At 46.1% G+C, this 12,932-nt stretch overlaps 1 protein-coding gene across 1 annotated transcript in view; it reads right to left on the reverse strand.

The window, feature by feature from the left end:
• The window catches only part of zdhhc1 (zinc finger DHHC-type containing 1), a 9,718-nt gene extending 3,511 nt beyond the window's left edge, over positions 1-6,207 (reverse strand). Inside the window, exons 1-8 of the mRNA XM_056384866.1 lie at positions 5,089-6,207; positions 4,216-4,438; positions 3,001-3,176; positions 2,605-2,706; positions 1,525-1,649; positions 1,178-1,333; positions 896-1,011; positions 720-808 (exon numbers count right to left, since the gene is read on the reverse strand). Of these exons, the coding sequence (XP_056240841.1) occupies positions 720-808; positions 896-1,011; positions 1,178-1,333; positions 1,525-1,649; positions 2,605-2,706; positions 3,001-3,176; positions 4,216-4,434 (983 nt within the window). The 5' untranslated portion in view covers positions 4,435-4,438; positions 5,089-6,207. The remainder of the gene's footprint in view (positions 1-719; positions 809-895; positions 1,012-1,177; positions 1,334-1,524; positions 1,650-2,604; positions 2,707-3,000; positions 3,177-4,215; positions 4,439-5,088) is intronic.
• Between the last annotated feature and the right edge of the window lie 6,725 nt (positions 6,208-12,932).

Genomic DNA, 12,932 nt, shown 5'->3' on the forward strand with positions numbered 1-12,932 from the left:
CACACACACACACACCCCCCCACACACAGTGTGAATCACTCTGAACTCCCTCCCTCACTCATTAAGCTCAGATGAAACTACCCTGAATGTGTTTGTTTCTCTGTGTTGATCCAGCAGCAGTGGTCTGGTTCTGGTCTGGTTCTGGTCTGGTTCAGGGCAGCACCAGGTGACAGACTTGCTGAGGCTGTAAAGACAGACTGGATCCTGAACCACATGATGTCTGTGTCCCTCAAACAACTTGTTTGTCTTTTTCTTTTTGTGGCTGGGACTCGTCCCCTCCCTCCCCCCTTCTCCCCCTCCCTCGTGTTGCACTCGTTGTTGTGAAGGCTGCAGTACAAATAAACTTTCCTCGTCACTGTAAGCAGAGGAGGTTCAGTGGAGTTATTTATGAAGACCTTCTATTAGACTAATACACCCCCCACCCTCCCTCCCCCTTTCCCTCCCCCTCCCTCCTCCCTCACACACAATACACACTTTGTTTGCTTCCTGGAAGTCACGGCCAAAGAATTTCATTTTGCTCATGTTGTTTACAGCAAAGAAAACCGTCTCCATGGCGACGATGGTCCAGCCTCACTGTTATGAAACAACTGTTTACTGAGACGTGTCAGGACCCAGTCAGCCGACCTCAGCCAATCACAACAGACCTGGACCTCTGCTGCCTGACACACCAACACCAGGGTGGACCAGAGAAAAGGGGGGGTGGAGGGTGAAAGACTTACTCTGCCTCCCCCTGCACAGACACAGTAGTAGGATCCTCCACGTCCAGCTGAGGGTTGGTGTAGCCCAGAGTCCCTGAGTAGTCCACATCCTGAACAGGGACAGCAGAGGACACTCAGGGCCAAGATTTAATACCCCCTCCCTCCCACAACCAAACAACCCCTCCCCCATCTGTTACCTTGACGACTGAAGGAGCTGCTGTCTCCTTCACTGGTCCTGGTTTCCTGGAGTTCCTGTTGTCATGACGATGACGCTGTCGCACGATGTACTCATAGGTACTGAGTCTGTTCCACACTATTCAAGCACGCACGCACGCACGCACGCACGCACACACACACACACACACACACATATTGTAACAACAGAAGTGTCAATCTCTGATGTAATTTAACATGTCAACAATCTGACTGACAGTCAGGTGAACAGACAGGTGAACAGGTCCCAGGTGTGTTGGTCGTACTCAGGTAGATGTGGAAGCAGAGCAGGTGGCAGAGCAGCACTGATGACAGCAGACCCAGAGCGATGGTGACGGCAGCAAGACCAGGAATCACAGCTGCTGCTGATCTGACCGGAGCCACAGGTAAGAAGACGAACCACACACCTGTCTCATTCCTCACTGACAGACACACACACACACACACACACACACACGCACACACACACACGCACACACACACGCACACACACACACACACAACACACACACACAGAGGTGAGACAGTGTCACATCAGATTATGTCAAACTTTACTGTCGATGCACAGATCAGTAACAACAGAGGAGGTCAGAGATCAGAAGTCAGAGCTCACCCAGGAAGTGTTTGTCAGTGCGCAGTTTGGACGGGTCCAGAAAGAACTCAATGAAGACGTACGAGGATACGACCAGAACCAGACAGACCCCCAACAGAGCAGAGACCACACTGTGGAGGAACAACCTGAGAACACAGAACACAGAGTACTGCTGAGTACTAGAAAGTACGACTGAGTACACACAGATCCAGTTATAGCCACAGCTAACACTAGAGCAGCGGTTCCCAACATGTGGACCAGGGCCTACTGGTGGACCGTGAAGGTACTGCAAGTGGACCAACAGATCATTTACAAAACAGAACTATTGTGGAATTTTGGTTATGTACTGTTTTTAAATGTTTTTTTTAAAAAAGATCTAAATGTTTAAAAACCTCTCAGTGTGCTTTCTAATTTGAATTCATATTTATTTATATTTAGTGTCTTAGTATATTTAGTCTCACTGTGATGAGCCAATGACAGGACCTGTTATATTGTCAGCGGTCCTCATCATGTACTTGTTTACTATCTCAGTGTGATGGAACTAACCAATCGCATCGATGGTAACTGCTGGAGAATCAGCTGGTTGGAATCTCAGTTCAGTCCTGAATGATCATCATCATTATTGACCTCTGTGTTGTTATGAGGTTTGGTCTGGAGGAGATGACAACCTCTGATCTTAAGTGTTTATTCTTATATGACAGAGTTTCTGTGTGACGATGAACTCTGATCATGTGATGCAGATAAAAACTGATGTCAAGTCTGGGTTTAGTTTGTCTGAGCTTCAGTGATGAAGAGGAGTCAAAACCTTCACACTGTCAGGATCAAACTATAAAAATTATCATTTAATTTTCATTACGTATTCAGAGTTATAACATTATCTATAACCTCTTTTGTCCCTTTGGCTCCTGTAGGAACATGCACCTGCAGAGGTCAAACACTGATCTGTTCTAAATAAAGAGGAGGATTTATGTTAATGTGGAGACAGAGCAAATCAGTGCAGAACACACATAACCATATATACATGTTTAATTTATATATGTTAATAAACAGATGTTAATATGCAGATTTTAATATATATAAAACACAGAGCAGATGACTCACTTGTAGTTCCTGCTGCCCACACAGTTGTTGAGCCACCGACAGTGATGGTCGAAGTTAGCTACACACTTGTTACAAGCACTGCAGTGCTTCGACTTCGGTCCTCTGAAACACCACACAAACACACACACACACACACACACACAGGTCAGTATTTATCTTTTTATTTATTAACAGTGTGAGCAGTGGCTGAGGCTCATGGGTATTGTAGTATCTCCTGGATGATGAGAGCAGACTACAGTTTGTGTTGGCTGCTCTGACCCAGTTGCAAACCTGTTTTCCTGAGACTCAGGATCAGATCGAGTCACATCAGCAAATCTAAAGTCACAGTGTGTGTTCAGTGTGTGTTCAGTGTGTTTCAGTGTGTGTCCTGTGTGTATAAGCGTGTGTGTAACTCACACGTCGACCTGGCAGAGGTAGCAGTGGCAGTTTTCGATGACGTGTGCGTGTTTGGAGCGGTCAAACACGGGGACTGGACCTCTGCTGGTCTTGGTCCTGACGTTGTAGTCGGCCGGGTTGATGGACACCGCCATCAGGTGGACACACAGGTGACACACGAACGTGATGCCCGTACACTGACACACAGATCAGGAATCAACCTCACCCATCAACATCAGACCATGTCGGACCACACCCACCTTTTATGTCAGCCTCATTTTGAACTCAACTACACACCTGTAAACCACACACACACACACACACACACACACACACACACACACACACACACACACACACACACACACACACACACTATCTTCAGGATCAGCCTGTCCCCTCCTCAGACCCTGACCCCTCCTCAGCCCCTCTCTCAGACCCTGTCCCTTCCTCAGACCCTGTTTCCTCCTCAGACCCTGTCCCCTCCTCAGACCCTGTCTCCTCCTCAGACCCTGTCTCAGACCCTGTCCCCTCCTCAGACCCTCTCCTCTCCTCAGACCCTGTCCCTTCCTCAGACCCTGTCCCCTCCTCAGACCCTGTCCCCTCCTCAGACCCTGTCCCTTCCTCAGACCCTGTCTCTTCCTCTGACCCTGTCCCCTCCTCAGACCCTGTTTCCTCCTCAGAGCCTGACTCAGACCCTGTCCCTTCCTCAGACCCTGTCTCAGACCCTGTCCCCTCCTCAGACCCTGTCTCAGACCCTGTCCCCTCCTCAGACCCTGTCCCTTCCTCAGACCCTGTCTCAGACCGTCCCCTCCTCAGACCCTGTCTCAGACCCTGTCCCTTCCTCAGACCCTGTCCCCTCATCAGACCCTGTCTACTCCTCAGACCCTGTCCCCTCCTCAGACCCTGTCCTCTCCTCAGACCCTGTCTCAGACCCTGTCCCCCCACAGACCCTGTCCCCTCCTCAGACCCTGTCCTCTCCTCAGACCCTGTCTCAGACCCTGTCCCCTACTCAGACCCTGCCTCAGACCCTGTCCCCTCCTCAGACCCTGCCCCCTCCTCAGACCCTGTCTCACACCCTGTCCTCTCCTCAGACCCTGTCCTCTCCTCAGACCCTGTCTCAGACCCTGTCCCCTCCTCAGACCCTGTCTCCTCCTCAGACCCTGTCTCAGACCATGTCCCCTCCTCAGACCCTGTCCTCACAGTGGTCCTGGTCTCCTCACAGTCTAAGGATACGATGTAGCCTGCAGGGATCCAGTGAGGCGGCAGCAGGGGGACGAACACGCCGAAGCCGGTGACAGCAAAGTAGACGTAGAGCAGCCAGGCCAACAGCTGGAAGGGATGAGGAGGCCAGGTCCAGCCGTTGGTCCGAGAGCAGAGCGGCACGTCGACTCGTTGTGGGCCATCCTCACCAACCGGCGCCGTGCGGTTCGGGTTCCTACTGCACACATCCATCCTGCTGACAGATTCAACACCAGAGGTTATGTCGTCAACAACAACAACAACAACAACAACAACAACAACAACAGAGAGAAGGTTCACAGCTGAGATGCAAACTGAAACACAAAGGGGCTGATGGTTTCATGCGACTATTATAATGATCAATTAAGTATTGATCATCAGAATCAATATTTCACATTAGAACTGAGACTGATGATTATTTTAATAACCAATTAATCAGTTTCCAGGAGTCTGAAGAAACACTTCAAATGTTTCACTGTGACAGACAACAGGGACAGTTTGAAACACTGGAATGTTTGTTTAGAGGCAATTTATTGATTATCAAATTAGTTTGTTTTGAATTTGGTTTTAATTATAAATCTATTAATTGTTGCAGCTTGAAGTCCTGAAAACAACTTGCTGTTTTCCTCTGGTTCATGTCTGAGAATCTGTTTCACATTCATTTCACAGAGCAGATAATTTACTGATTAATGTATTAACAATATAATCATTAATTAGATATCTTCATGTTCTAGATTAAATGGTTGATAGATCATCAGTAATCGTCCCATATGAACAATGGTTAATAAAATCCTATTTGATGCGAGGAAACCACAGGTGTGACTCTGACAGGACGTCACACCTGAGCAGGTATGGGAGGCAGCTCACCTGCTTAGCTCGGGTTAACGGGCCCTGCGCTCCGCTGCATTTCATCCCAGAGTCCGGGCCTGACCGGCGGCGTGCAGCTCCGCCGTGCCCCGGTCTCAGAGCACTGGGCGGCTGCTGCTGCTGCTGCTGCTGCTGCTGCTGGGGGGGGGGGGGGGGCCTCAACTCGACACCCAGACTCCGTCAAGAGAGCCACAGTTCCGGGTCAGACAGTCCCAGTCCAGCCGTTAACTCACATCCATCCCAGCTGCAGACACCGAGGAGCCAGCTTCCTGCTGACCGAGCACATGAAGACTTTTACTAATATTTGGGTAACGCGTCGGTCTGGTGACTGGTTAGCGGGCTAGCCACCACATCTAGCATTAGCCTCGTCAGTCGGACTCCGCTGCCGCCATGCGAGTTCTCCAGCGCCGACAGACGGTGAAGCGGTGACCGCGGGTCGTGAGTCAGACACCGGCTGTAACGTTTAATTTTTGACGGGGAAGATTTTTTAAATATTTATCGGCCGCTGGTGAGTTAACTGTCCCCTAACCAGCCTGTTAGGCTGTTAGCCTAGCTACTGCTGCCTCCCACCGTCTCCTAGCCCTGTACGCCGTTTCCCTGGTAACGCTTCAGGTCCGTTGTGATTGGTCAGTGGAGCCGACCCCGCCCCACGCGCCTGCGATGAACACAAACTGATCTGAGAGCAGCAGACTGTAGCTGTGTGTCCGTGCTGTCGCCAGCAGGGGGCGGCAGAGCCATGACCAGAGACCACGAAGTCCGCAGAAACAAACACCAGAGGCTGAAGGTTCCGCTTTAATGTGACTGAGCGTGGAGACCTCTGGTGGACAGAAGGAGAACAACCGGACACAAAATGAAAGAGCAGAAACAGAATCAGTGACGGTTTGAATCAATGATCCCACATGAATCCAGCAGTGAATGAAAGTGTAAACTGGACTGTAGCAGAGGGTCCGATTCACCTGGATCCATCCGAATCCATCCGGGTCACAGCTGCAGAGGAACTGAGATGAATGAATGGCTGGTGGATCAGGTCGCAGTGACTGAACCAGAAACTGAAGGTGAATCTGAACCAGAACCTAAACCTGAACCTGATTCTGAACTAGAACCAGAAACTGAAGGTGAATCTGAACTAGAACCAGAACCTGAACCAGAACTAAAATCAAAAACAGAACAGGGTTGTGACACAAACAGGTTCAGTTGCTCAACCTTTCTCTGATCTCCTCATCAGAGGGTGATGTTTGGATTAGTGTGGGGGGGGGTGGGGGGGGGTGGGGGGGGGGGGGGGGGGGGCACATCTGTTAACACTTAACTCTGTGTGTGTATGTGTGTGTGTGTGTGTGTGTGTGTGTGTGTGTGTGTGTGTGTGGAGTTTATCAATGAATCCAACCGAGTGTAATTTCTGGAACATTTCTGGAAAAAAAAAAACCCACCCCCCCTTAAAACAACCCCCCCCCCCCACCACCACCTCAACCACCCACGCACGGTTAATCCTGTGAGGAATGTGGATGTAGATTCAGACTCTGTTACAGAAACTGAAGCTACTGGAAGGTTTGATCTTCATCTTCATCCTCCTCTCAGACCGTCTCTGAGGACCCAAACCCACCTGAAGATCCTGGTCTGACAGAAACCTCAGACCACATGAGTCCAGACCAGCAGCTTTGACCTTCAGATGTAATCAGCTGTTCACTCCTGGTCCTGTCTAGGACCCACAGTGTTCACAGTATTACAGAAATATGAAGCTGTAAACTGGACCAACCTGGTTCCACCAGGATCCAGACTTTAATCAATTTATTTCCCATGAATCAGAGTCTGAGATCTACAGTGAAACCAGACTGTGGCTGATCAGGACTCAGGACTCAATGTGAGTCAATGATAATCACTCTGACAATATGAGCTGACAAGATGTTTTTCTTTCACCCTCATATCCTGCTGCTTCACCGAACCTCTGATCTGGATCTGAGCCTACATCTAGTCTGAGATCTGATCTGGGTTCTGCGGGTTTGACTGCAGAGCAGCTGAAAATAGAAACTTATCTCCTCATCTTGTTGCAGGTTTTGAATTTCAGGACAAGTTTCAACTTCTTCTGGTTGTGAAACATCTTTTGATCAGAATGTTTTAAAGCTGCAGTCAGGTCTACTGCACCGCCTGGACCAAACAGAGGGTTTTACTAGACCTCCAGTCCTGTAACAGTCTGACGGGTTCACATCCAGAACCTGATTGTCTCAGCCTTAAACAGTCCTGCAGTCTTCCTTCAGGTCGGACTCAGTGTGATATTCAGTCCCAACAACTTCCACCAACAAGGCAGAACAGACTGGGAGGAGCCTGACAGACAAAACCCAGGGCATGACAGTCCAGCGTCCATAGAGGTTGTAGTGAGGACATTTCTCCATCAGTGGACGTCACACCTGAGACACAACAGACAAACATTCAATCTCCTGTGTCCTCATGTCCTGATGTCCTGCATCCTGATGTTCAGTGTCCTGATGTTCAGTGTCCTGATGTCCTGATGTCCTGTGTCCTCATGTCCTGATGTCCTGCATCCTGATGTTCAGTGTCCTGATGTTCAGTGTCCCGATGTCCTGATGTCCTGATGTTCAGTGTCCTGATGTTCAGTGTCCCGATGTCCTGATGTCCTGATGTTCAGTGTCCTGATGTCCTGATGTCCTGATGTTCAGTGTCCTGATGTCCTGATGTTCAGTGTTCTGATGTCCTGTGTCCTCATGTCCTCATGTCCTGTGTCCTCATGTCCTGTGTCCTGATGTCCTGCATCCTGATGTTCAGTGTCCTGATGTCCTGATGTTCAGTGTCCTCATGTCCTGATGTCCTGTGCCCTCATGTCCTGATTTCCTGTGTCCTGATGTTCAGTGTCCTGATGTCCTGTGTCCTGATGTTCAGTGTCCTGATGTCCTGCATCCTGATGTTCAGTGTCCTGATGTCCTGATGTTCAGTGTCCTGATGTCCTGTGTCCTGATGTTCTGATGTCCTGATGTTCTGATGTCCTGTGTCCTGATGTTCTGATGTCCTGATGTCCTGATGTTCTGATGTCCTGCGTCCTGATGTTCTGATGTCCTGATGTTCTGATGTCCTGATGTCCTGATGTTCTGATGTCCTGATGTTCTGATGTCCTGCGTCCTGATGTTCTGATGTCCTGATGTCCTGCGTCCTAATGTTCTGATGTCCTGATGTCCTGCGTCCAGATGTTCTGATGTTCTGATGTTCTGATGTACTGATGTTCTGATGTCCTGATGTCCTGTGTCCTGATGTCCTGTGTCCTGATGTCCTGTGTCCTGATGTCCTGATGTTCTGATGTCTTGCGTCCTGATGTCCTGATGTTCTGATGTCCTGTGTCCTGATGTCCTGATGTTCTGATGTCCTGTGTCCTGATGTTCTGATGTCCTGCATCCTGATGTCCTGTGTCCTGATGTTCAGTGTCCTGATGTTCTGATGTCCTGCGTCCTGATGTTCTGATGTCCTGATGTTCTGATGTCCTGCGTCCTGATGTTCAGTGTCCTGATTTGTTGGTCTGGTCTCTGGGGTGTTCTCAGTCCGTTCTGTCCCTCTGTCAGGTCTCCATGGTTCCTGCTGGTCTTTCTGATATTTTTCCTGCAGTTTGTGAGTGAAGAACTCTGATCCTTTAATTAAAGGAGCTGTACATTTTGCTATACTACATAGCTAATGTTAGCATTAGCAGCTGTTTACTGACCAGTCTAGAGTAAACATCATTCATTTACTCACCAACATCTGTCTCCAGAGGTGGAGACAAACACAGATGTTAACTCTGGTCTCTACTACATCTTTACTACTACTGAAGTTAGCATGCTAACCAGCTAGCCCCGGCCTGCCTCCTCACTGTAGCCTCCTGATGTATAAATACTTCATCATTCTAAGGTGTTGAGACAAAATTAACTTAAACGTCAAAGTGAAATCTTTGATCCTCGAAGGTCCTGAGAGATAACAGTTTATGAAAACACCTGTACAGGTACACAAACACTTTAATTCACAACTCGAAAATTTTGAATGTTGCTGCTGCTTGGTGCATGAACTTCACTCCTCGTTTCAATCTGCACAAAGGACGTTACTTTCAGTTTCATTCATGTCTTAAAGACTCATCCTGACACTGACCTCAGTCACTGCAGCTCACACTGATGGTTTAAACACAGATGTGTCCCACCAACCACAGCAAGACATGTAAACACACATGTACATGTATACACACACGTACATGTATACACACACACACGTACATGTATACACACACACATGTTCATGTATACACACATGTACATGCCTTAACAGAAGTTGATCTGCTATAAAGCTATACCACATCCTATCAGAACCATAAGCGGACCATGATCAGCACAAGATCTTTGTGCACAGATTGTCTGGCTTCTGTGTTTCTGGAGCCAAAAATGTGGACACACGAGCGGGTTACAAAAAAGACTCACTTCTCTTTTTCTCTGGAAATCAGCTCCCGAATTTATATTGCAGTCGATGGGAGAGGTGGAGGGTTCTCCCATCACTTTGAGGCTCATGTTCAAGGGTGTGTGCTAAGGTAGACACTTTCTGCGAAACAGGACAAATTTGTCTATTATTGAGGAAGCGGTGATGTGTGAAGACTGATGTCATGTGGCCGTGAGGATGAGTTAAACAGAAGTTCTAGAGCTTCTCCCTCTCTAGCGATGATGTCATCCACTGGAGCTCTGAACGTTCTGCGCAACACACACCGTCTTAAGATGACACAAAACGTAAACTGAGATTTTGTGTAAACCGTAATAGTTGTAAAAATACAGATTTAACCCAAAACAGTCTCAAGTCTTGTGACACGTTTAACATTTCAATCTTTCAATTTTTCTACGTTGAAGTATGATGCAGCAGTACAGCGTTTGGGTTGTTTTGAATACGTCTCCCCATTCATTCTCTAATGGAATTTTTTTGCCTTTTCTCGCCATTTATGTCGCCATGGTTATTCAAATCGCTAAGAAAAGTCAGTCATAACCATTCCCGATCAAGCCACATGCATTGATATATATAGTGTAGATAAATAAGATGAATAAGTATGCAGAATAATAATATATGCCTTCAATGCTATTGTATAATAATGTGTCTTATTGTATGTCTTATATCACAGTGAAGTGATACCAGTACAGTGTGTGTGTGTGTGTGTGCGTGTGTGTGTGTGTTTTGACAGCAGTAATCAGCCTGTGTCTCTTTAAACCTGATAATTGATGAGGTTCTGGATGAACTGAGATGAACTTCCTCCAACATGAAGAGGCGTGTCAGAGAGACCAGGAAGTGAAGAGAGACCAGTTCAGACAAGCACCCTCTGAGTGGCTGTTGGTCTGGGTCCAGGACACCTGATCCAGAGGTCCAGTTTCAGGACTGTGTGGGTTTATCAGACCCTGGTTCTCTGAGACAGACCTGAAGGTTCTCACTGAAGCATGAACCCTCCTCATGTACCAGGAATGTGTTTGATTGGCCAACACTGATGACATCACACTGGGTTACTGTGAAAGTCAGTGTTGTGTAATTTCACTGATTAAAATCAACTGTCTGTTGTTAATGAGCATCTTCATCACTGAGCTGCTGCAGAAAGTTTAAATATGAGACTTCAAAACATTCAAGGACTAAAGTCTTTGTGTTGGTTTCTACCCAGAGAAACTATAACTAACTATAATAACTACAGTCAGTTTACTTTACGCCACAAAGCATGACTCAGTGGATCAGACAGATGTAATCAAGCCTTCCATTAGAAAGGCTTTCCTGGGCAGCTTGTGGCTCACTTGGAACAGGGTGTATCACATAGGCTTAGTTCTAACTGCAGCGGCCTTGTGTTCAAGTCTGACGTGTGGCCCTTAGGTGCATGTCACCCACCTGAAGAGTTTTCTAACAGTAACTTCCTGTTTTTTAAAATGGTGTACTAAAGTCTGTAAAATGACAGAAATGATCTGTGAATTAACAGCCAAACTTGACCAGTCCCAGCCTGGTCAGATGCGTACACGAACTGATGAAGCCTCTTGGATGAGAGGTGAAACGTCTTCACAGACAAATAACCTAGTCCAGTTGTTTTCGATTTAAAAAACTCCTTTAGGATACTATGACCTGGACAAATGAGAATATACACAGGCCCCCCAGCCAAACTTGTATTTTAAGCATTATGCCAAAAATAATGATTTACAAGTATTTCCCATTTTTGTAAAGACAAATTACAGTATTATTTCTACAGTATTTTTCTGCTTTCGTAAATTACATACAAATCATGTAAAATGACAGTAATTATCTGTAATTAAAAATGAAGCTTGTTATTATAAAGGTTAATGTCCATACAAACAATTTAAAGATCTTCTCTGTAATTTCAGGGTAAATCTTATTAGTTTTACATTTATGTGACTTCTACATTCAAACTTTGTGATTCTGGATGAAATGTAGCAAATTTTTTTCATCACATCAAACATTCAAACTTCAAACAAGAAAGTTTGAAGTACTGGAATGTATCCCAGCATGCACTGGAAGGAAGTGAAGACAACTCGCTCTTCCTCCTGCTCTGTCTGGCAGGTGTTGCCAGGAGCTTGGAAGTACTTGACACTGGCTTGAGGAAAAAGGTTTTGGATCAAAAATGAATTTTATGTTTGCATGAAATGATAATACACAATATACTTAATCACAAGCATGTACCTGGGATGAAGTGGTTAAGGTGGAAACCAGAAGGCTGACCCCGCCCCTTTGTCAGCCTACCAGTCTCTGTACAGCTGCACCTGCTGGGTCCTGAATGCAGGTGAGGTGGCTCCTCTGTGACAGATCAATCAGTTAGACATACAGTGCATTTAGAAAGTTCTCACTTTTTTACATTGTACTATTTAGAATAATCTTGTGAAATTGTTAAATTCATTCATCAATGAACAATGCCAGGGAGCTAGCTGCTAATGCTAATAAGCTACCCCGCCCCTGTGTCGCTTTTAGTTCAAAGCCATAGAGAAAAAAAAAAAAAAAAGCTAATGCTAATGATAGCAAACTAGCACCCCCACTTGCAGCTGTTAATGCTAGAGCTAATGAAAATGGGGGGCTGGTCTATATACTGTACACGAAAACTGCAGCCATGTATATCATTGTTAGCATTATAATTGTAATCAATGTCATTATTGTAGAAAAGAAACTAATCCTGATGATCAGTGCTAATGCAAATGCTAGCTAGCCCACCATTTTATATTTTCAATCTATATATAGCTGCTAATGCTAATGCTAGTAAGCTAGTCCTGCCCCTCTGTTCTGTTTGTCCCTGTTTTTTCAACAATAAAAGGATTTTAAAAAAGCTAATGTTAATGCTAGCTGCTGATGCTAGCAAGCTAATGCTAGCAAGCTAGCCCCCCCGCTTGTTATTTTGCAAATCACCTACTGTTTGTCCCAGATAAACCAATAAAAAAAAGCTAATGCTAATGATAGCAAATTAGCACCCCCACTTGTCATTTTAAAATCTTATAATGAAATTGTTAAATTCATTCATCAATGAAAAATGCCAGCAAGCCAGCTGCTAAGAAAATAAGCTAATCCTGATGATCAGTGCTAATGCAAATGCTAGCTAGCCCACCGTTTTATATTGCAATCTATTGGTAGCTGCTAATGCTATCAAGAAAAAAAAGAAATGCTTATTCCAATTTGTAGTTGTAAATCAAACTTTGTAAACCTGGAAAATAAATCTGCATGAGAAATTCAAGTTTGTGTATGTGAAAACAAATTGTGCTTGTATTTGTTAAGACAGTGTGAATCAAACTGAACAAATGATCAGTGGGGAGGTTAAACAAAGACACAGGGAAAGAAGAAATGCTTTTGTGGACGTCTGTAGAGATAAAGAG

Source organism: Seriola aureovittata, chromosome 1 (assembly GCF_021018895.1).
Source record: "Seriola aureovittata isolate HTS-2021-v1 ecotype China chromosome 1, ASM2101889v1, whole genome shotgun sequence".
NCBI lineage: Eukaryota > Metazoa > Chordata > Actinopteri > Carangiformes > Carangidae > Seriola > Seriola aureovittata.